This window comes from Symphodus melops (genome assembly GCF_947650265.1).
Source record: "Symphodus melops genome assembly, chromosome: 3".
NCBI lineage: Eukaryota > Metazoa > Chordata > Actinopteri > Labriformes > Labridae > Symphodus > Symphodus melops.
Window position 1 is genome coordinate 20,479,088 of NC_136693.1, and position 24,422 is coordinate 20,503,509.

Consider the following 24,422-nt stretch of genomic DNA (forward strand, 5'->3'; position numbering starts at 1 on the left):
AAACATCACTGCAACATCACAGGTCGCACAAGTTATCATGGCGAACATTTTTAAACCAGAGAAACGGAACAATAACATCTCATTTTCAGATTTCAGCACTCCGTGGTATTTCTCACACCGCCTGCCTTCTACCTTGTGTTCTAGTTTACATACATCACAACAGCAGAGCAGACTTACAGTATTAGAGAGTCAAATTCAGCTACTAATCTGTTTTCACGTCAGAATCCAAGTGAGACCTTGAAAGTTTTGATTGGGAATATGAAGAATAGGTTTTTCTAATGACTATAAAATGAAGTCCAGTTGTCACTGGCCTTGTGATTCCCATTTGGCAAAGAGTTTTTCTTGAACAACAACCAAAGGGTAAAAAATACACAAAATCAGATGACCAAAAGAAGAAAAAAAACATGCAACCTCAGATTCACCACGATCACATGTAACGCATACCTCCCTCCATGGTGCATGCTGTGGTCCAACCTGATGACACGTTTCCTGCCACATTGCTGCTCACGACTCTCATCTGATAGGTGGAGAAGGCCTGCAGATCTGCTACAGTGGTTCTGCTCTCAGGCGGCGGCACTTTGCTCTTATTGATAAGCTGTGCGTCCGGTGAAACACTCAGATCAAGCCAACCAGAGCTGAAGAACACTTTTTCCTCATTAGCAGGACCGGAAAGGTTCTGCAGTTCAACTGGACCACGAAGAAAGACGTCGTACCTGGTGATAACACCTGAACAGAAAGTAAACCAGCTTACACACTCACATAGTGACGTTTTAATTCATTTAGAGAAATACAACATGACTTTTGTTTTCCACAATTGTCATTAAAAAGTCTTTTTTTTTTTTAAATTGCCTAAATGTAAAAATGGCACATTTTCTATAAAGAGGAGCAGGCAAAAGACGGAGACGATGGACTTTTCTCATAATTGTGAGGTTTATAGACAGACTAGGGACACATAGTAGTGTTAGAGTGTAGTTTGCACAATATATGACCTTTACATTTTGATGAAATGTCTGAAAATGAGCTTTTAGTCATGAATGAGCTTCTTTATGACTTTACTGATCCTTATTTTGGCATAACAAATAACATTCATCACAATCTTTGTGAGGCTGGTACTTTCACTCTTGTATCATGTTTGTTAAACCTCTCGCTGTGTAAACTGCAAGAAGTCTTTATTTGAGTTCATGACAAACCACAGGGCTGAATCAAACCTCAGACTGAGATTAAAGATGAGTCCAGATAACAGAAATATTAACAATGCTTTACATGATAAACTGATCACATGGAAAATGAAGGAGCGTGATACACTGAAACGTAGCGATGCTTAGTACGGCACTGGGAGGGAAAGGGATTAATATAGAGGGAAAACTGAGAGACGCAAACAGACAGAGAAACCGAGTTACCCGGCTTTGTATGACACTGAGCCTTAGAGCCGTTACAAAGCTCTCTGGATTTACCAAAGGCAGTTTCAGTTTGGTGTCTGTGTGTGTCTACGTGTGTGTGTGTATGTGTGTGTGTGCAATGGTGTTTGTTGATTCTCATACTTTAGGGATACAGGCCTAAAGACACAAGACTTGTGTTTGATTACCCTACTGTATTATTCATTCTGACATGAACATGAATTATGTATATGTTGTTATGTCATGTAATGTTAACATACCTACGCTGTATACTAATGCATGTGTGCACTCTTAATTGCATGGAAGTGTGTACAGTTTGTTTAAGTGAGATTATTGTAAGAGGTCCTGCATGACTTTTGCAGTGTGCATGTATTTGTTTGGGGGTCCTACCATTAGGTTGACTGGGGGGCTCCCAGGATGCAAGCAGTGTATGAGGTCCTGTAGCAGTCACAGTGGGTGGGGGCTGGTTTTGTGGGGGGGCAGAGGCTGTCAGAAGAGACAGTGGTGGGGTGGATGTGCATCCCCCAGAGGAGCATGCCTGAAGAAAAAAATGTATTTTTCTTGTTCACGTTGTAGGCTGTACATGCAGAATTAGTGTTGGAGCTAAAAACAACTACACTATTTTAGCTTTACCAAGAAATTCTTTCACCTCACCCACCTCCAAAATAAGCGTGTATTGGGTGAAGGGCTTTAGGCCACTTGCCACAGCCTCTGTAGATAAGCCTGTATAGTGAATGACAGACTCTGCTCCACTCAATGACTCCTTGGAGGATAACACGAATCTGTAGGACCAAAAATTTTTGCCATAATCACTTTTACTATTCTTTGTATATTTTAAAAATATGGTTTAGGAACGAAAAGAGTGCAGGTAAGGCCTGTGGACTAAAACTTTTATATTGTAAACTTGAACTGTTTTTAATTAAATTAAATTGGAATGGCAGGCAGGCAGGCAGGCAAATGATTGGAACCAGCAACTTTTGTAAGTAATCCATGTCCCAAATTTCTAAACAGTCTCTTATCTATAAAGAGTCAACGAACAGAAAAAAACCTTGAAAAAACAATTGCAAAATATGAAAGGTCCCATAATATGCCCTTTTTGGGGTTCATATATTTACATTATGTAATATGTAATAATATAAAGTGCGTTCACAATCGCTAATGTTCGAAAAAAGTGTGTTTTCATGTACTGCCGCTCCATGCAGACTGTCATCTGTCTGTATTTCTAAAGCTCAAAGTCCGAGGGGAGCTTGTGCTTGCTACAACGAGCCAATGGGCTTGGATTAGTGACGTCTTTGTCTTGCGATGTCACACATTTTCAACAAAGGGGGCTAGGGACCGAGCATTTCATGCAGTTTTTGCTACTGCTAACAGGAGGAGGTAGGAGAAGCCGTGTTTCCACAGAATTTTTGCAAATAGATGTGCCTAAACATGTACAAAACACCTGGAAAACAAACTCAAGAGTAGACAAAATAAGAAAAAAGCAGAATGTGACCTTGAAGACAAAGTGCAAAAATACTATACATATATATTTACAACCTTTTGTTTTAGTACTTATCTGCACAATAGACTAATCTTCTCCAGTTTTGTATTCATTTCCATCTCCATTCATAATGCAAAAACTCCCCCAGTACAATACTGTACCATTCCGATTTGATGATACTCCTTGCTCCATTTATATCCACAAAATCAACCTCTGTCAAACTGTGCATGTCCCAAATATGTACAATGTTTGTAATTTATCTGTAGAAAAGCTGAGTTTTAGACAAATGTCTTCATACTTTTCTCCAGCTTCACACTTTTGTTCAGTGGATCTTAATCAATATCTCTGCTGTCAGTTGTAAGATTGCTCTGCCAATAAACCTTTTCCGCTGTACTTGCCTTTCCACTGGTCCTGTATCATTTGGTGGTGTGCTCCAGATAAAGCTGGCACTTGTAGGACCAGCTCTCCCCACTAAGTTTAAATGGAGCTGTTGTGCTTCAGGTGGTGCTCCTAAAGTTTGGTATGAAGCTAATGCACTTGTTGTTGAGCCAGCCACATTAGATGTTAAAATCCAGTAGGAATAGTTGCTGTAGGGAAGCAAACCAGAGTCTTCAAATGATTCAGGGCCTGAAGGAAGAGGCAAGACAGGAAATAAAGAACATTATAATTGTAATCAAAGTAAGAACACATTGTTTATGTTCATTTAAAATAGTAAGAAAGGTTATCACAGTTTGTGTGTGGGAACTTACTGAAAGGATAATGACTTTGTATGCTAAACACCGACTGTCCATCCCTCATGAGAGTGTAGTTGAGTTTGTTTGAGTTCGGGGAGTCAGGTGGATACCAGAAGAGATGAATTGACGAATAACTGAGAGAAAAACCAACCGGTGCAGGCTGCTGGGTGGGTGCTAAACAGAGAGTTTAATATTGTTAGAAGAAAAAACATTCATTTCAGCCTGTTGATTTTGTGTGTGTGTGTGTGTGTGTGTGTGTGTGTGTGTGTGTGTGTGTGTGTGTGTGTGTGTGTGTGTGTGTGTGTGTGTGTGTGTGTGTGTGTGTGTGTGTGTGTGTGTGTGTGTGTGTGTGTGTGTAAAACAGACCTTTACTGCAGCCAAAGGGGTTTTCAGGGTCAAAATGACTCGCTTCACGTTGACATTGATCACACTTGTCTCCAGTTACCAGCAGCTTACATACACACAACCCCGAGTCTGGATGACATGAACCATTGACACTTCCTGAGGGGTCACATTCACAAGGCTGGCACCTAATCAAACGTGGGGAAAAAGAAGATAATGAAGTCAGTGCATTGCAGATTTTTTTGTTAAAAAACTTATCCAGGATATAAACAGTGCCTTTCAACACACGTATCATCTTTTTTATATAAATATTAGATCAAGAATGCATATCAAAGAAAAGTATCTTCTGTAGTTAAAGATTGGTTTTATGCGTGTGCATGTATATGTTAGTGTAAAAGGTGAAAGTCTTCACCTTAACACTACGAGGGAGACCCTCACTTCCATCCATCCCACCCACCATCACCCCCTAGCTGTGAAAAACCTACTTCAAAGAAACGGCATTCCCTGTCAGACATGTCACAGTGTGTGTGTGTGTGTGTGTGTGTGTGTGTGTGTGTGTGTGTGTGTGTGTGTGTCTGACAGTGTAAGTGTCTGGGTCACCACTGTGGTGTTACCCTCACTGGGGCTGGGCAGTGGGTGATCATCCGGCCAGCCACCTCACACCTTTACACACAGAGTCACAATTGTAACACAATGTGCTTGTTGGAAGACATTTATCTCGCTCGCTTGCTCTCTCACTCACTCACACACACACACACACACACACACACACACACACACACACACACACACACACACACACACACACACACACACACACACACACACACACACACACACACACACACACACACACACACACACACACACACACACACACACACACACACACACACACACACACACACACACACTAACTGACTAAGAGAATACCCTATTACTCTCTTTTACATGTGCACGCGCGCGCACACAGACGCACAAAAAGTGGGGTGTTCTCATTTTTTCTACTCACCACACTTACATGCTCTCTCTAACACACGACTACGCCTTCTTTATTGCTGTGTGAAAAGCCACAGCTTCCTAACGAGCCGCAAATTTGTCCTAACAACTGGTGCTCCCACACACACACACACTCACACACACACACACATCCATGCTGTAAGACACACATGTACAAATGCCAGTGACTCGACCTTCACTCTTTTCAGAAGGAGAAAGGAAACAGCATCATCACACCCTTACATGCTTCCCTTCTTCAGTACAGTCTGAGTGTGAAAAGACACATTTTTGTTTTTTTTAACATATCATAGCGCGCTAGCATAAAGGAACACTAAATTTATTGCTATCATGACACTATAAAGTAAAATGAAATAACTTTTAAAGATGTTTACATTCAAATGACACAAACTGCATGTTATATAGAGTATTTATTGTTTGAATATTACACATGTAATCCCTAATAATACAATTATGTGAGTGAATGTGTGTGTGTGCCAATATTTAATCCCTCCAGAAAGAATTACCATCATATTTCCCTTTGATGAAGCAAATGGCGGTCAGCATTACTCTGACCTGGCTCTCCATGGAGACACGTTTAAACGAGGACTACATCTTCAGCCAATTGCCCACACATCAATTTGCGAGTGTGTGTGTTAATTCATTTGTGTAAAGCCTATTGATTGAAGGGGGAGGATAAATTACTTGATGACATTTAGATGAAGAAATTCTTATTATAGAGCGACTCTGGGCACAAGAAAAGCATTCAGCAGTAATAACTGAATACTTTGTCATTTTTTTCAGCATAAAGGAAGAAAATAAGAAAAAGGGAAAAAAAGGAAGCCAAAGGCACACAACTGGAAAAACTATAGTGTCTATGGAACAAGGAAAAATACATATTTCAAAAAAACTGAAATTTTGAAATAAATATTTTATTCATAAACAAACACCAAAACATTCATGCTTCTCTGAGGTTTATTACTGTGGATCCCGGACTCATCATTGTGAACTGTATTCTCGAGTGGGATGGTCTTCTATGTCCACCAGGAGGCTGGGCCACTGGTACACTTTGATTTACAAGGCCATGCTTGGTCTACTCCCCTCCTACATCTGCAGTCTCATCACACGGTGAAGTATTCATTCATACAGTTTGTGTTCAAATCATCAGTTGTTGCTTTCTGTTCCATTTGCCCGCACAGAACGAGGAAAAAAGGCCTTCGTCCACTCTGCACCTTCCACATTGAACATGTAGCAAAAAGACATATTATATATATATATATATATATATATATATATATATATATATATATATATATATATATATATAAATAACTGAACTGATTTCTTTAAATGTCTTATATCGAGGCTGAGAACACGACGCAACCTCTACTTGTAGCTGTTTTCTTTATAGCTTTAACTGCTTTTAATAATTTGAATTGCTTTGCATGTTGTGAGTGTAACTTCTGAGAAAAAAAATTATTTTTTACCAATATGGTTTTTCCTGGATGAATAAAGGTAAATAAATTCATTTTTAGTTATCTTTTTCTCAGTTAAAAAACTACGACTGATGTTTTTCTTTTTTTATCTCGTTTTGTTAATGTTGTATTAAGTACACTGTTTTTCATCCTGCTCAATCCCTCTCTGCTGTGAGGAGACCTCAGCCACAGCCTGATCACCGGGGGAAACAGCTATCAGACAAGGTCACATGAGCACACACAGAGACACACACACACACACACACACACACACACACACACACACACACACAGAGACACACACAGAGACACACACACACACACACACACACACACACACACACACACACACACACCTTGTGTGTGTGCTCATGTGACACACACACAAAGCAGTACACTTGTGGACCACAACTAAGACAAGTTTGTGAATCATCTATCTGCTACAACACCCTGTTGAGAGGACTGTACGTGTGTCTGTGTCTGTGTGTGTGTGTGTGTGTGTGTGTGTGTACTGTACCTGTGTATGTGCGCATGCGTACCTGTATTTCACAGGATGTAGAGTGTACAGTAAGATTTGTGTATGCGTGTGTGTGTGTGTGTGTGTGTGTGTGTGTGTGTGTGTGTGTGTGTGAGATAGCCTGCAGGTAGAGACATGAGCGGTAAAGGTCAAAACAGCTCTTAACTCTTGTAAGTCATACGTCTGCAAACCAATCTGTAAACTGTCTTCACAGATACTGCACCTGCTGGCATGTGTGTGAGTACATCTGCAGAAGTTTGAGAGTAAACGGGTGTGAAGCTGGTCCAATTAATGGATGAAAGTCTTACAGCCTTTAAATCCAGCAGATATGGGAGTGATGTGTATGTGTGCTTGTGATTGACTTTAGGTGTTGTTACCTGCCCAGACCAGGGTTGAATCCGAAGAACATCTCCCGACACTGGTCACAGCGCCGTCCTCCCACTGAGAGATGGGCACACGCACACTGTCCAGTCTGACCCTCACAACCACGCTGCAAAGCTCCCATGGGATGGCAGTCACACTCCACACACATGCTCTGATCAGGAAAGAGGTAGAAGTCTAGACAGAAGAAACATCATAGACAGAAAAAGAATCAAACTGATTGCTTTTGTATATCTTCATTAATCTTTCCATCAAGAACATTTTTATCTTCCTTTTTTGCTCCTTTGTTTTCCTCTTTCATGTGCACATTTTCCAAATTTGTAGATTTTTACGAATGCAAACAACTTTTTTCTAATAACAATTACAGGGTGTACTCATACTTGCTACATAAGCCCTGTTTCCACCAGGTGGTCCGGTTCAGTTTGGTTCGGTTTGGTGTGGTACACATTTAATGGTGTTTCCCCCAACAAGAGTTGGTAATGGTACCAAAATAAGGGATCTGTACCGTTCCACTTTTCTGGTACCCTTCTGTTGGGGTACCAATGGTACTGATCCAACCCTAAAGGTCTTTTACGGTTTACTGTGTCCCTGTTCTTCTTCTTGGTTGAACTTAATTAATAGCTGGCTGACACTGTGTTGGAACTCAGCTATCTCCATCTGGCTTTTCACTCCGCTTACCAAATTAGGGTGCGGTTGGCAGTGGAAACGCAAGAAAGTTCAGGGTTTACCGTAATGAACTGAACAAAACTGGACCACTTGGTGGAAACGGGGCTATTAGACACATGACATGAATTCCTAAGATTCATCTTTGGATAGAGTGTTTGTCAGGTAGTAATCTATGTAGATTGTTTATGAATAATCTATTTGTTCAATCCTAACTTACAGTTACTGTTAATATGTATCATTCACAAACCCTGATATTCCCCCAAAGAAGAGTTAGAGATAGAGTCAGTAACTTTTCCTAAAAAATAACTTACAGACGAGGACAAAGATATTGTCATTCAAGCAGCACTTCTGGGCCTCCATACATGTGGTGGTGGCAAGCCTGTCCTCAGCCTACATGTTAATATTTAGTTTGGTCTTAATTGGGAACTGGTGCGTTTCCCCCAGCCAATGACAAGTGACTTTGGATGCAATTCAGCCATTGAAAGTGATTCAAGCCCATGCATATGACAGATGCAGACATAATGACAAAGTAAAGAAAATATAATCATATTGAGGCAAAATGCTGCACGGATAACGTCCGCTGACAAACACAGTTGAACAAAGTTGCTTTCATCCGTTGATAAGGAGTGGCCTGCCTTATGTTGGAACCAGCAGTTAGCTCGTTTGGTGCTAAATAATCGCCTTTTCCATTACAATAAATGTAATATTCTCAGGTAGCTTGCAGAGACGGTACAAGCAGTAAACGTACAGGCTTGGTTCTGCAGTGCGTGTGCACTTCTGGTGGCACTGAGCCCCGGAGGCGGGGCCCAGTTTAAATACTGCTTTTACATGCTGTAACAATGATTCAACAGCCTCTACCTTTAACAAACACAATGTCGACCCGTGCGTTATGTCGGTATAGGTTGGTGTGTATGGTGAGGAGCGGGGGCCTTCAATCCATTATTCTCATCAAACTCACTTGGTCGGCAGCCACTGCAGTCCTGTCCGGAGCGTGTAGGGAGACAAACACACTGGCCTGTGTTGCTGTCACATACTGACCCTGCCACTGTTCCTCTGGGGTCACAGATACACGGCACACAGCCCTCAAACAAACCCTCTGACAGGACACAAAGCAACATCAGCAGGCAAAAAATAGATTTTCAATTTCAATCCCAACACAACAAAATCTAATATATCTGCAGACAAAAATGATATGCTGAAGGCAAATGTGTGACAATGTATGCCCCAAAATTAAGAATGACTTTTATTCTATCTGAACCCCTATGACTAAGCCGTCGCTTAATTAATGCATGAAACTAGCTGATTAAGAAATGAGTAACATTGTCTTGGAAAGTTTGCAAACAGCGTTGTTCTAAATTAAAGAAGACTCTTGAATTTGGCTGAAGCTCTGTGTCATCTTACTCTGGAGCTGTAGGCTGCTGTTGTAGTAGTTAAGAGCACAGTCGGTGCACCGTGCTCCCTCCACCCCCTCTCGGCAGGGGCATTGTCCAGTCCACATATCACACACACCTTCTGGCGCGGTGCCACTGGTGTCACACGCGCACGGCAGACAGCCCAGGGAGTTTCGCTTTTCCAGGGTGTGGAAGCCATGACGACAAGAGTCACAACTATGGCCTGACACATGTTCCTGTAATAGAAAACAAGAATCAAAAACTGAGGAATAGTTAACATACTGGTGATGGGATGGGTCGAAACAAGAAGTGAATTCAGTGTCATGAAAACAAAATCAACAGAGAGACCCCTAACACATCAGAGACAATAACTGCCAATAAGGTGTTAGCTTGCTCATGAAAAATGACCGTTTCCTTTTGTTACTTTATTTTTTTCATCTATTTGTCATTTTCTAATGATTGTTTTTCTTTACCTATGAATTCAAGGTAAATGTTATGAACTTGTTTAAAGGTGGGGTATGATATTCCACCTTTTTTTTTTTTTACAAACTAAATTCGACTATGAAAACAAGGTGACTATTGTCTTTGACTCTTTTTTCTAAAAGTCACATTTTCAATCTATTTGAGAGTGTAACTGTTTTTCATTGATAATTAGCAATCAGTGAACTCATAGGTTTAAAAAGAAGTTTAAGAAAGAATTTAACTTTTTGCAACATGTTGTATTTTGATTAACATGGACACGGCGATATTGAAAACAAGCTGTTGCTATATTAAGTATTGATTAAACTATAATGAAGAAAGGATACTGGTACACTTGCCTTACAAACACATTGCCCTGTGAAAGGATCACAGTCTGTCCCAGGTGCTGTCCCTGCTTGTGAGCAGTTGCAGGGGGCACAGGATCCCTCCAGTCTTAAACCATAAGAACCCCTGCCACAAGAGTCACAGCGCTGTCCCCCCACCCCGGGCTTACACTCACACTGGCCCGCATCAGGCTCACAGAACGAGCTGAGGGAGCCCAGGGGGTCGCAGTCACAAGGGACACAACCATCTGGGTGGGACAGGTTCCAATAACCAAACTCACAGCGGTCACAAGATACACCTGGGGGGGGGGGGGGGGGGGGGGGGGGGGGAGAGAGAGAGAGAGAGAGAGAGAGAGAAAACCATTTTAGACAGGTTGAGAGGAGAACAGAGTTCTAGCTGTGTGAATCACAAAGGAAATAAAAGTAAAAATAGGAATTGATGCTTAGTTGTTCACCAACAAGTATTGCGTCTCTCCCTGTTAGCAGGCATGCAAGTTTGTGTGCGTGTGTGCGTGCGTGTGCGTGTGTGTGTGTGTGTGTAAACGAGAGCAAAATAAAGGGTCGGTGAGTGTATAAAACTGCCATCATTAAGGCCAGGCCCTCTATATATGATGGATCACTCACCTAAGGCCAAACACTTAATTTCACTGAGCGAGAAAATAAATAAATTAAGCAACTACAAGAAAAGAGTGGAGGGGAAAGAAAGTAAAGAGATGGAGGGATGGAAAAATGGCTGGAGGAACACAGAAATGAGAGTGGAATATACCATACAAAAATAAGACAAGGTGAGTTCTGTTGCCTTGATTTTTAAAATTATCTCCGAAAACAGTTCATTATCAATAAGTTTTCACAAGATAAAAATATTTTATATATGTATATAGACATTACAAAATGTAAAAATGAGCAAAGAAATCAACTCAATAAAACGTTTATTGGGAATATTCAGCACTTTAAATTTCTTTAAAATTCCACATCTTTCAATATTTCTGATCCCAAAGTCTTCAGACACTTCGGCACTTTATTATGAATGTGAAAAATAACTTAGTACATTTATTTTCACTGTGTGTATTACGATTATACAAAAACAAACACAGGTGTTATGGTTTCAGCCGCAGTGCTGGGCTATCAGGCTTGTTAAACTATGATATGTAGTGTGAGTGAGCAGGCCTTATTTGAATATGCCATACGTATTCCATGACAGGCAATCTGTCCCTAAATGGATGCCTGAGGGCACCGCAGTCACCACAGCCGCCGTGTGTGTGTGTGTGTGTGTGTGTGTGTGTGTGTGTGTGTGTGTGTGCGTTCCTATGTGGGTGGATTTGAATTCCATGAGAGCATTCCTGTGTGTGTGTGTGTGTGTGTGTGTGTGTGTGTGTGTGTGTGTGTGTGTGTGTGTGTTAGTGCACAGAACCAAGTGTGTGTGTCAGGGTAAGTGGGTTGTGCGCAGCAGACACTTGGCATTTCCCCTGGTCTGACCACTTTAATGATTTTATAGATATGAATATATTTCCCTCTATAGATCATATTTCATAACCAGTGCCATGGAGATATGTGTGTGTGCTTGCGTGTGTGTGTTGAAATGTTGTGTGCCTGTCCAAATGTGTTAAATCTGCAGGCAGACATAATGATCATTACGACCCTAACTATGGTAGGTTAGGTTATCATTTACCAATTAGACATAACAAGTGATAAAGAATTCCTCACACAATGTAAGATAAACAAGTTGTTTACAAAGTCAACACACTGAAAGATGAGAGAACACCTAAGAGAACAACAAAGACAGAAAACTAAGAGGACGAACAGAGGTCAAAGGTAAGAAAGGTTTGAGAATGAGTCTAAAGAGCGTTAGAAGGAAAGATAGTTCTGTGATGGGGCCTGCTTGTGTGCACGCATGCATATAAGTGTCTGTTTTGTGTGTGTATGTGTGTGTGTGTGTGCTTTCTCGGACATGGCCCGGCCCTTTTATCAGTAGCCAGCTGGTTAACTGGCTCATGCATCACCATTTCAAACACTATTATGTACACACTGCACCCTGGCACCTTGTTATGAGCGTGCACGAGGCTGCATGTGTGTATCTGCGTCTGTGTGCACACATTTCAATTCCATCCCTCTGAAGCGTGCCTGCCATTGCTCCACTCAAAGTATCAGCTTGGCGGTAATAAATTGCCATAATCAAATCTCATTTCTGAAAAATACCTGTGGGAGCAACCGAACAAACAAGGACGGAAAAAAAAAAAAAAGAAAGAAAGTGGGTCTTGTAAGGAGAAGTGTGAGAAATACAAGGCTGCAGCAGTTTGTTTTAATCAACTTGGCAATGAATTAGAAGAATTAAATACAAGCTTAGTCCTTGTTTGGAAGCACACATAAACACACACACACGCATACGCACACACACGCCCATAAAGACATATGCTACAATGTTTCTGCTCATATGCACAGAAACTGTTTCAATCATACAATACAGTCAGATAAAGACAACAGCAGCAATAACACTCTCTCTCTTACATATACATTAACATTTAACACACATTCATAAGTTCAAATGCACACGCCCGTATCCACACGCACATCCGTGGGCCCTTGATAGGGAGGCTTAGCGATAACTATGATGCGTTGTGTTGGGGAGCGTTGGCCGGTTTTGCATTTCATACGAGCCTGCTCTTCAAAGACACACAGGGGAGAGAGTGAAACCATTTATCACAAAGAGAAGCACAACGGCTGGAAGCACCGCTCGCAGAAAATTTATTTTGGCTGGAAAAACACTTTGGGATATGCGTGTGTGTTATGTTTGTGTTTGTACACTTCACCGTTTTTTGTGTGTGTGTACTTAGTTTATGCACTTTTTTTGTGTGTGTGCACCCAAATGAGCAGCTGTGCCTGGGTATTAAATAAGACGCAATAACTGGATAATTAAACAGAGTAACTGTTTCATGAACAGCACATGCTACCAAATAAAGTAGAGATTTATAAGAGTAGCTATTATTGGCCCCCATTGTAGGAACTTTTGGTGCCAAGGTGTGTGCTGCTGGACTCAAATATATAAGTCTGAAGACATTCTTGATGTTGCTGTTAAATTCCTTTTTTCTTTCATTATATTACAATAAATAAAATGCAGGGTGAGGATGTTGGGCCTGCAGTGGGTAGTGCAGTGGTGTCATGAACCCCCATCTGTGTTTGACTCCCAAACAAAAGATTGTGTCTGTTTTTTACGGTGGTCGGTAGGGGTCAAACTCTCGGAAACAGATGAAACGACAAACATTTAGAAAAACATGCATCATATTCAGAAACGCTGCACATTCAAAAGCAAATGCAAACTCCCAAAACAAAATTAAATGTGTGTAAACACATCTGTCTTTAGGCTCTCATTGTTCTTTATGTTTGGAGAATCAACGGAAAAACTGGAATCCGCTGTTCATTTTATCATTTTTTTTTATATACGAAGGAGAGAGTAGGCTTGTTTTCAACAGTTTTGCTTGGTTTACGAGTTTGTAGTTTTATTGTAGTTTAAAAAGGTGCACACAGCGTTTGACTCCGGGGAGCACCGGAGCGATGCCCCGGGCTTGGATCCAGGCATACCAGGGCTGCGCTTACTGAATCTCCACTGAGGTCTTTACAGATGCAGGAGGACGGGGAAGTGGATTTATTACCAAAGCACACCGATCAACACCCCGGTTTCTCGGGGGTTATGCCCCCACTGTCTATTGTGTACAAACACAACTTAAAACTAACAACTTGCAGAAATTAAGTCTGGTTTACCGGTGGCTTTGTTAAGGTGGCTAAGGTTGCCCGGCTTGAGTAGGCTTTGGGACTTCAGTCCACCAGGACTTTGAACTTGTCAGGCCCCAGACGGTGGGCTCTCCGTGGGTCAAGGGTCATTGATTGATGATGTTAAACTGACTGATGTCAAAATCCCAGCCCGGTCGCATCACTCTCCGTGTTTATTGATCTTATTCTGTGTCATTCAACGCTATGACTTCCACATCTAAACTAAACTTCGTGTACCTAGCTGTCTCTCCAGTAAATACACATCCACAGAGCGCCCCTACAGGCCTGAAACACTTCTGTTTTGGCTGAACTTGCAGCACGTTTCTGTATTTGCTCGTTTTCTGAATGTGTGTTTTTTTTATTTATTCAAATTTAGTTTCTGTCTTTGCAGCGCATTTGTTTGTTTTGTAACACATTTGTTTTTTTGCAGCACGTTTGTGTCTTTGCATTTGCTTTTGAATGTAATTACGCTGTACATTTTTCTAAATGTTTATCGTTTCATCAGTTGCCGAGCGTTTGACCCCTACCAACCACCGTAGTTTCTTCCCCAACAGACCTGATAGTCTCTGAAAACTAGAAAGTAAAACTAGTCTGTACAAACAAAAAACACCAAATGTATTGTCAAAATAAAAACCCCACAAAGAAAAGAGATCACACCTAAAGTAGGTTCACAACAGTTTTCTGTTTACCTGTGACATGCGGTTTACACTGACACTGTCCCGTGTCCTGGTCACATCTGGGATCTCCTCCTGCTGAATTACTGAAGATGCCAATGTCACTGCAGTTACAGCGCTCACAGCCATTTGGATTTGAGGCCTGAAGACCATACCAACCAGGCAAACAGTCTGCACACCGCCGGCCTGTGACTGCAGGTTTACACTGACACTGACCACTGACCTGCAGATAAAGTCACAGAGGAAGAAAGGGAGAGGAGAAGGAAGACAAATCAACATTTCTAAATGATTTGAAAATGTGGACATTATCTAAATTCAAGAAAGAAGGGAATTTGTTTTTTCTTTGATGTATACCTGCTCACACTCCATGCTGCCGTTCACTGTTCCAGTGGTGTAACAGTGGCAAGGCCGACACACATCAACTGAAGTGGGATCAGAATCCTCCAGCCTGAAAAAGCCTTTTATACACAGCTCGCAGTTCTTTCCTGAGAGTGACAGAGACAGAAGCTGAAGAGTCAAAGAAATAGACTTCCTTTGAGATCATCTTTGAGATCATCTCTTTAAACATCCTGGTTTAAATCTTTATTTGTGGGAAAGTGGCTTTACTGCAGTTGAAGAAATGACTCAGGCATTACAGTGACAAAATAGCAACGCATGAACAGCTCACAACTACAAAATGAGAGGAGAATCCCCTAAAGGCTAAGGACATCTGTTTTCTAACTCTTTCAAAGTGCTTATTTGTTATCACTGATCGAGAGGTTTAGTGTTTATTAAGTAAGTTATAACTGATAACTTGTACCCGTGGTGTTGTGCATGCAGTCGTCACAGACGCCTCCTCCTCCTCGATAGTGCTCATCTGGTTGATCATCATCTCTCACATCATAATGGCAGGACAGGGAATGGCCATGACACTGGCAGGCTCTGCAGTTCATTGGCTGGAGCTGGTCACCTGACCTGAACGGTTTGTCATTGTAGAGGGGAGCACAGTGTTGGCACTGTGCAAAATAGATGCACAAAGTATATAAATACATGTGTACATTTTGTATAAATGTACTGTTAACTAACATGCTGATGTGATACAATAACAATTATCATCAAAATCTACTTATTGACTTCGAAGCTTCTCAACACAACACGTGAGCATTTTGCTAAATAACCTAAATACAACAGAAGATGAAAACAAGATCTATGTGTCTCTGTCAAATTCGAATGCCAACATATGACCTTTAGTGATAATACAACATGTACATGTACTACAACAAAAAAAGCTTTGCCGGTTGAAAAAATAGCATTGTTTAAATAAATTGACTTGAGATATTCACAGCAATTAATGTTGAGAAGTGACGTATAAAAGAAATATCAGAAACTGCTCATTTACTGGAAATAATTGTGCAAGCGTGCATGTCAAACCTGTCCCATGACAATGAAACCTTTGCTTTTATGGAACAAAGACAATGAATGACAGAGAAAAAGAGACACAGAATCAGAGTGTGGAGGAAATATAAAGAGACAAAAATCAGTGGTCCGTGTAAGTCTTAATCTAAAGAGAGAGGAGAATAATACACATGACTGAATAGGAAACACAGAGGTATTCTCTACTATATAATAAGAGGCAGATACATACATATACACACATGCAAAGACACACACACACGCGCGCGCACACACACACACACACACACACACACAATAGGCGAATCTGACTGCTAATGAGGAGTGACTCGCAACTGTCTGAGCTCTCACACAGGGCCACTTTCATGTCAAAATAAACATAGCAAGGTGTGTGTCGGGGGGAGGAAGGGGGGAAAAAGTGATATAAAAAATGCATTTTTTTGTAGCAGAGAGCAGAAGAAGCAGCAAGTACAAGGCCCTTTGATTTTGTTCAGCAGTCAGTACAAATTATGGTGGACAAGGGGGGCATCAAATGGCAGGATTAAAAATGTATTAAAAAACACAGGAGTTCCTCCCATGTGTGACACATGCACGCCTGCACTGGACCCATTATGTATGACACACAAAGACGGGTGGGGAGGCAGAGGCAGATGGGGGGTGGGGGTGGGGGTGGGGGGGTGGATACAGCTCCTGTTTTGTATATGAGAGAAAAGGGGAAGAGAGAAAACATGCAGGAAACCGATGAAAATAGGAAATCTAAAAAGACATTTTAAAGCATTTTAAAATAAAGAATGTAAAACTGAAGGGACATGAAATAATAATCACATATAAAACGATCTGTATGTTTATTAGCAAGAGATATTAGCCATAAAAAGAAGCCAGCAAAAGAAGGAAGGGGAAGAAAAAGATTGTTGATTCATTTGTTGTCAGGCAAACTGCCCCATGTGTTGCTTTAACCAGCACGAGGCCAAAGACAAGTCGCTAACAAACACTGCATTAAATGAACTGTAATCAGAATTTAGACGTTTCCTATATTGCTCAGTACCAAAGTCTGACGACTTCAAAACTCCACTAAGTATCTTTACAGGTGTCTCTGTTCAGTAATTGATCACTGCATTACACCTACAGCAAATCACACTCTTCTGTAATGTTTGTTTCATTTATTGCGACAGTTTTGTTTATTTAGATATTTTTGCATATTAGATATCATTGCACTTTAGATATTAAAACTCTGTATCGGTTTGTATTTTTGCTACTGTGTTTATTACTCTTTTTCTGTATTTTCCGCTCTTCTTGGTGGACAAACTAAAAGGTGGACGTTTGGGGAAACGGTTGGGAGAAGTGGACTGTCTGCTAATTTAAAAACTCAAGATTCAAGAAGAAAAATACACCTGCTCTCCAAACAACAATCAAGATCTAAAGTGTGTGTGTGTGTGTGTGTGTGTGTGTGTGTGTGTGTGTGTGTGTGTGTGTGTGTGTGTACAGCGTCCAGAGAGTTGGGTGATTATTAAAAGGATCTAATGAAGCAGCATGGGATTCTCATGAGACATAACACAGACACAGACACACACCAACATAGAAACAAATGAGGAAAAAAGAAACGCATGCAAAGGACCTAAACACACGAGCAGGAGTGTGTCTTGGGACATGTAATTCCACTGGATTGCAGCATGTTTGCATGTTCCTGTTCATTCTGTGTGTCTCCTGCTCAGCTGTCAGTCATGCAACTTGGCTTCAGTTGTACCTGATGTCACACCTGGATTAACAAACCGCCTCTCTGTGTTTGTCCACACTGCTTTACCAGGCTGCTGCTCTGTGCCCCGAAACGTTTCACATATCAAAAGGTACCTCTATTTCTGCACTTTGAACAGCTCTCACTACATCACACTATTCAACTCATCCACATGGGACGAGTTAAAGAGTGAGACGTGGTTACTTCCTCCTCCATCTTCCCAACCCTTCCTTCCTTTTCTATCTCCTGGCTTTCTGAAAAACAAATCACTCTGTACATCTCCCCTGGCTTCCTACCTCTCCCCTTTCTCGCTTCTCCGCCCCAAACCCCCCCTCCATCTCTGCCGTCCCCCAACTGCTTGTTCTCATATGTGAGCGGGAAATATTACCATACCAAATGAAAGGGAGAGAGTTTTTTTTTTTTCTCTTCCATCTCTTTTCTTTTCATTCAACATTGCGTTACCTTCCCTCTCTCCCAGCCTGCTAATTAGTCGAGGGACCGGTGTTTGGGAGTTAAAAGGAAACTGCACACGTTCATTCTCTTCTTCATACAAAAGGTTTTGATGGTGCTCCATCATCCACGCACTGTTCCAGCAGCAATAGAGCACAGCATATAGGATGGATTATATGTACATTATATTTATTGTTTTTGCTTTCATCTTTCTGCTAAATGGAAGCTCTGTGAACAATATAATGTTGCTCAGAAAATATTGTAAAAATAAGTCCATCCTTCTGAAGAAAAAGTAAGTCTGTCAGAACTTACTTCATAGACTGAATCTTGACTTTTTAAACTATTGGACAAGATCATCATGACAGACATCATCAGTAGATAAAGCAGCATTTACAAAATTTAAAAAAAAGTATACTTTGTAATGAGCTTACAAAATGTTTTTCTGGTCTGTTTCAACGCATACGAAACATGTACGTGTGTTTGTGTTTGCCTGAACTGTTTTGCAGAGTAAAGGAAAACATCTTATATTCACTCTGAATGTTTCGACAGAATCTGCTGAGTGTGGAGGCTACTCTAATGGATATGTGGACATTCAGATGGCCTGTCACAAGCATCTGTGTGTGTGTGTGTGTGTGTGTGTGTGTGTGTGTGTGTGTGTGTGTGTATGTGTTCTTATCTGCCGGGGAAACTCATCTTATCCTAAATGCCATGACCAATTTCACGCTCTAACTGGAAAGGTCGTGCCACTTGCACATGTGATGGCGTGTTTGTGTGTACACACCTGTGCTGTATTGTGTGTGTCCTAAGTTAACCCGGTTAACCCCAGTGTAAGTGAAAATCTGCTGCTGAGGCAAACTTTAGCGGCAGAGATCCTGCACAATGCTGCAATCACAGACAAAGATTCGAATAGAGACACAAATAAATGTAGACTATACATAAACACATCAAATCAAATACTGTTCAATGACCGAACACTAACCAAGAGTGTCATCATCAACATCAGCAACCAGGTTGATGATTCTTTTCTTTTTTTAGGATTTATATATTACAGAGGTAGGATAATCACGGAGAGAGAGTGGGAATCGACATGCGCTGAAGGAGCCACAGGCCGGACGTGAACCCGGGCCGCCCACATGAGGACGATAGCCTCAATACATGGGGACACGAGCACTAACCACTGTGCCACCAGGTTAATGATTCTTTACAGCTATTCTGCATCCTTGTAGCTGACTGCCACAGGTCAGAGGAGAAACAAAAGAGTTACCTCTTTCTCTACAGCAAAGATTCCCTTTGATAGATAAATGATTAGACTAGATTAAAAAAGCAGAATGTTTTTTGCTTTTTTTATCGAAAACACAACTTACACTCGTACAGGACAGAAGCTCCTGCCTTGTCCACAGGGGGCGCCAAAGTCAACACAAATCTAACTGTAGCTTTAATGCAAAAATGAAGTTGAACTTCGATTACAGTTTAAAAAATAATAATTCCCACATAGACACTAAGTTGGAGTTTGAGTCAAATCACCCACGAGTGTGATGAAACTATAGTGTCTCTTTTGGGTGAGAAATAATAAACCCACAAGCTGGCTTTTAAGAAAGGTAGTGTGGATTGTTTCGCACCTCACCTAGATTTCTTTGGTCGCACTTTTTGAACCCTGCAAAAATACAATTCCATACAGTCAAAAAATTATACAACCTAAAATAAAGTATATAACCTGGTGTACAAAAGTATGATATAGCTTTCAGACTTGACTGAATCCATCAGCTGTAGAGAGGCGTACAGAGACGGAATGACAGAATGAGAGATCAGGTCCGACACAGAGTGCACATAAGAAAGAATCAAAAGACAGAGTGAGAAAGTGGGAGAGTGTGTGTGTGTGCGGCTGTGTGCATGTGTGTTAAAGTGTGCGAGTGAGAGTTTAAGAGTGTGTCTTCTGAGGCCCCCGTTGATCATCTTGACACATGTCTGAGCATTTCTGTCACTTTAATGTCACTGTGGAAATTCTGCAGATTAGTACAACATCCGTCATGGTGCTAGGCCAATCCGAGTCAACAGAACGCATGCAATATTAAACGCTAATATTCCCAGCAGCCTTTTATGCTCCAATATTACAGAGACAGAAGAAAGGTCCTGAATATTCACTCAGGGAGATGACATGGACAGGTGGAAGAGAAAAGTGCACACGGCACATCAAATACACTTGCACACACCGATGATCACACAAAAAGGCCGGTCCCTTAACACACACTCCTTTACACGCTTATATCACTGAGTGAAGAAAAATCCTGGTAGACATGGGTTTAACCTAACACACCTAAACATGCCCACATTGCTGTTTTTCATTGCCTGTCTTTCACACAAAACAATTATTACATGTATTAGAGAGAACAAAAGAAACAAAGAAAAGACAAGATGGTAAGAAATATTGTATGGAGGACGTAGAAGGATGAAACACGAGAAAAAAAAAAGAAGCAAACAGAGATAAATTAAATACTTGGAAAACGAGGCACTAAAGAGAGAGGGGAAGTGGAGGGAAATGAAGCGAAAGACAAACAGAGAGAGAAAGAGAGCTGATTAGAGATGCATGCTGAGGGAATGTCATTGTTCTAGTCGATTTGAGACATTATTTAGAGTGAGACCCGGGAGGGAAAGACAGAGTGTGAGTGAGAGAGAGAGAGAGAAAGAGAGGGTGATCGACAAAGAGAAGTGGTTGAGGTGGGATAGGGACCCAGAGAGAGGAAAAAAGTGGATAAAGGAGAAACAGAAAGCTGCAGAAATGTCTTTCCAGCATCAGTCTGCAAGATGGTAAATAACTGACAATGTACAAATGAGCCTGTGTGTTTTATGGGTTTGTGTGTTTGTGTGTGTAAAAGTGCTTTCTATGAAAACTTTTATCATAGTCTGGAGTTCATGTGAGACTAAAACTATTAAATGCAAGGCTGTGTGTAGGAGGGTGTTTGTCATTTGTGTTTGAGAGCAAACAAGACAACCGATTGAACAGCTGCTTGTTGGCAGCTGTACTTTTCCACTGAAGTCCTTTTGTCGCCTCTGTCTGAAACACACACACACACACACACACACACACACACACACACACACACACACACACACACACACACACACACACACACACACACACACACACACACACACACACACACACACACACACACACACACACACACACACACACACACACACACACACACACACACGAAGATGTCGGTGTATGAATGATACATAAGTAGTGAATAATGCAGGCTGTTCGGTGCTTCAGTGAGGTGGAGCAGTCATACTGAACTTTTCACTGCTGACCGGCTCGAGGCTTGTTGGGCTGATGGCTACTATTACCTGGCAACTTCTATTAGCTTTGTTGCAAGCAAAGGTCTGGTCCTGAGGCGACGGTTAACATCAAACTACACTGAAGTCAAATCGTAAGCCGGCACTCTGCAGCTTCCCAGTGTGGGAGTTCGAGCTGTTTTTTTTAGACCAGTGATGACGGTATGGCAAATATCCACGTCATGACAGAATGTAATGATGCTGCCGGTATTGATACCAGATTACCGCCACCCACAAACTCACCCCTTTCATGTCCAAGTTAAACCCTTACTCCCACAAACTAAGCAGAATGTGAAAAGTAAAAACTTAAAGACTCTTCTAATCTCTTTGAAAGTGTGCGAGCATTCTGTGGCAGATATCACATATTCAGCTGTCATAATGAACACAGTCTTTACAGCAGACTTATGTCAGCTGTCAGTTATGTGCAACTTTACAGAATACAATGTTCTGCTATCAGCCTGCACTGATGCCTCTGTTAACCAAACAGTTAGACTGTTTACACAGAGCATGTGTCCAAAAGCTTGACCAATTACGCCACGAAACACGAAAACTAGGAAATATTAAAAGAAGATAGGAACCTTTTATAGGGGCTGGTACAGAGTGTGTGTGTGTGCGTGTGTGTGTGCGTGTGCGTGTGCGTGTGCGTGTGCGTGTGTGTGTGTGTGTGTGTGTGTGTGTGTGTGTGTCTCTGAAATCCTCGAGATCAGGTTGTTCATACATGAACCTTACAGAAGGAGAAAATCACGATGTCAACAGTCCATATCCAAATGAAACAGGATGACGTTCACTAATAGACGACATGAGAAGTTACAATGGTTCATCAGATTTATGATAAGGTGTTTCTTTCTTACATTGTTTCCCTCTGTGTGGCTCTCAGGCAGACACACGCAGCGGTAAGGTGTCACGCTGGTGTCGCAGTGGTCTGCATGGCCATGACACTCACATCTGTCCAGAGACAAAGAGAAAGGCACATTTACTGGGTGGACAACAATACAACATTTTACAAACTGTCTCCCTTCTTTTAAAATGTGAATGACAAAAGGCAAGCAAAGGTTAAAAAACATTCCCTTTTCCAGGTTTTCTGTCTCTCAGAGCTACAGAATATAAACTGGCTCTGACGACATTAGCTTTTTGTTAGCATATTGTTACCTACGAGCATGTGTGTCAGAAACAAGAACTAATGTACAGAAATGACATGTGTGAAGTTTTTATGGTCAATTAAAAATAGTTAGACTAATATTACATTTTGCTAACTAATAATGGCCAAGCTATAAACACGTTATTCTTCCTGCCAAGTTTGATGAAAAAGGCTTCTTCTGCCACATGTATCCTGTAGTATCTCATATAAGTGAAACTTTATCTTGACACAAAAAATGCTCAGAGAAAAGACACGCACTCTCAAGTTCAGTGCAGTCTCACGAGCCTGTTTACATGCTTCATAAAGAATGTAGAGGGAAGAGATGGGAGAAGTATGACAGGCAGGACGAGGCAGTTAGTGATGAAGAATGCGGAGATGAGATTTCAGCAGCTCTAAGTCTCTGTTTCTCCTACTTCACTGTAACAAGCTACTAATTAAAACAGCTTAGAGGGAGAGGGAGGGAGAGAAAGAGTTAGAGATGATTGCCTCCTGCATAATCCTATAATTACCACAGTCATAAAAAAACAGTCACTCTGTCAGTCTAATGAAGAGATGTGTTCACAATTAGTCTCAGAAAGCTCAACTGAAACTCAACAGTCTGTGTCAAAATATTTTATCTAGATGTGGAACTGTTCACACTTTTTTTTTCTTTTACAAAACAGGACGAAAACGATCTTCAAGTGTTTCTCACGACCAATTATGAAGCTTCAATAAAAATCTGACAAGTGACAGGGACAACATGACAAGAAAACAGACTATATGAAAATAATGTTGTTCCCTTTGAAGGTACTAATTATAGCTGTAAACACGAAAAGTGGATCAACACATACATTTGTTTCTGTTTAAGAGAATGACTCGAAAATACCTCTTAACTACCTATCCATAAGACGTCTTCACGTGTATCTCCTCACCTGCCACTAATGGTGATCTCATTGATGACATAGTATCTGTGTCTTTGGTTCACCCGGGATGCGTTGGTGTGGTATTGTCCTCTCAGCTGTATCCTGACCTTAGTGGCATGTACCATCTTCTGCAGGTCAGGTGTGTTGTAAAAGTCATTGTAGCCTGGCCTCATGTTTGGCTCCGGAGTCAGCAGGCTGAATGTGATGTTACCTCCAGAGTAAGGCACGTCTCTGAAACACAGCAAAGAACACTCAAACGTCTCATCTCTCATGTACGGAGGCTTTAGTCCTCTTAGCAGCGGCTGCGGGTTTGAATCCGACCTCGGCCCACTCTCTCCTCCCAACATTTCCCTCTCTTCAGCTCCTCTAACCAATTAAGGCAAATGGCCCAAAACATCTTGTAAAAAAGGCATGCATATTAAGAAAATAATATTAATATGCAGAGCTAAACAGAAGCGAACAAAGAGATGTCAACAAGATCAGTTATGTTAACACAAAATGGCTCCATGATTCAACTGGAAGGTATCCACAACTTCTTTTATTGTTATGTCTTTAAATGAAATAGCTCATAATGAATTCAATTCATTAGGTAATTAATAATAATTTTAAAAAAAAACACTGGGCAGTGTTTAACCCTCTCCAATTTACATTTTTTTTCCAAGCGCTTGACTTCGATTAGTGTGGGTAATGCTGTTTATCCGTTGTAACGGTTGTGATTTATGGAATGTACCTTTAATACTGTGTCGCTTAGTGGCGACGTCATCAAGCAGTGCCTGTGCTGCCTGCTCCTCGTGGAACGATGCGCACACTACGCTGGTCGGACGTATTTTGTTTCACTCCTGTTTTCT

At 41.2% G+C, this 24,422-nt stretch overlaps 1 protein-coding gene across 1 annotated transcript in view; it reads right to left on the reverse strand.

Moving 5' to 3' along the window:
* ush2a (Usher syndrome 2A (autosomal recessive, mild)) overlaps positions 1-24,422 on the reverse strand; it is a gene marked incomplete at its 3' end in the record, with an annotated part of 185,649 nt that overhangs the window by 133,074 nt on the left and 28,153 nt on the right. The window contains exons 12-26 of the mRNA XM_079339442.1: positions 23,584-23,805; positions 22,386-22,479; positions 15,421-15,616; positions 14,976-15,106; positions 14,637-14,844; positions 10,198-10,481; positions 9,390-9,615; positions 8,947-9,084; positions 7,319-7,499; positions 3,978-4,141; positions 3,627-3,785; positions 3,276-3,504; positions 2,056-2,179; positions 1,788-1,935; positions 445-726 (exon numbers count right to left, since the gene is read on the reverse strand). Coding sequence (XP_079195568.1) covers positions 445-726; positions 1,788-1,935; positions 2,056-2,179; positions 3,276-3,504; positions 3,627-3,785; positions 3,978-4,141; positions 7,319-7,499; positions 8,947-9,084; positions 9,390-9,615; positions 10,198-10,481; positions 14,637-14,844; positions 14,976-15,106; positions 15,421-15,616; positions 22,386-22,479; positions 23,584-23,805 — 2,786 coding nt within the window. The remainder of the gene's footprint in view (positions 1-444; positions 727-1,787; positions 1,936-2,055; positions 2,180-3,275; positions 3,505-3,626; positions 3,786-3,977; positions 4,142-7,318; positions 7,500-8,946; positions 9,085-9,389; positions 9,616-10,197; positions 10,482-14,636; positions 14,845-14,975; positions 15,107-15,420; positions 15,617-22,385; positions 22,480-23,583; positions 23,806-24,422) is intronic.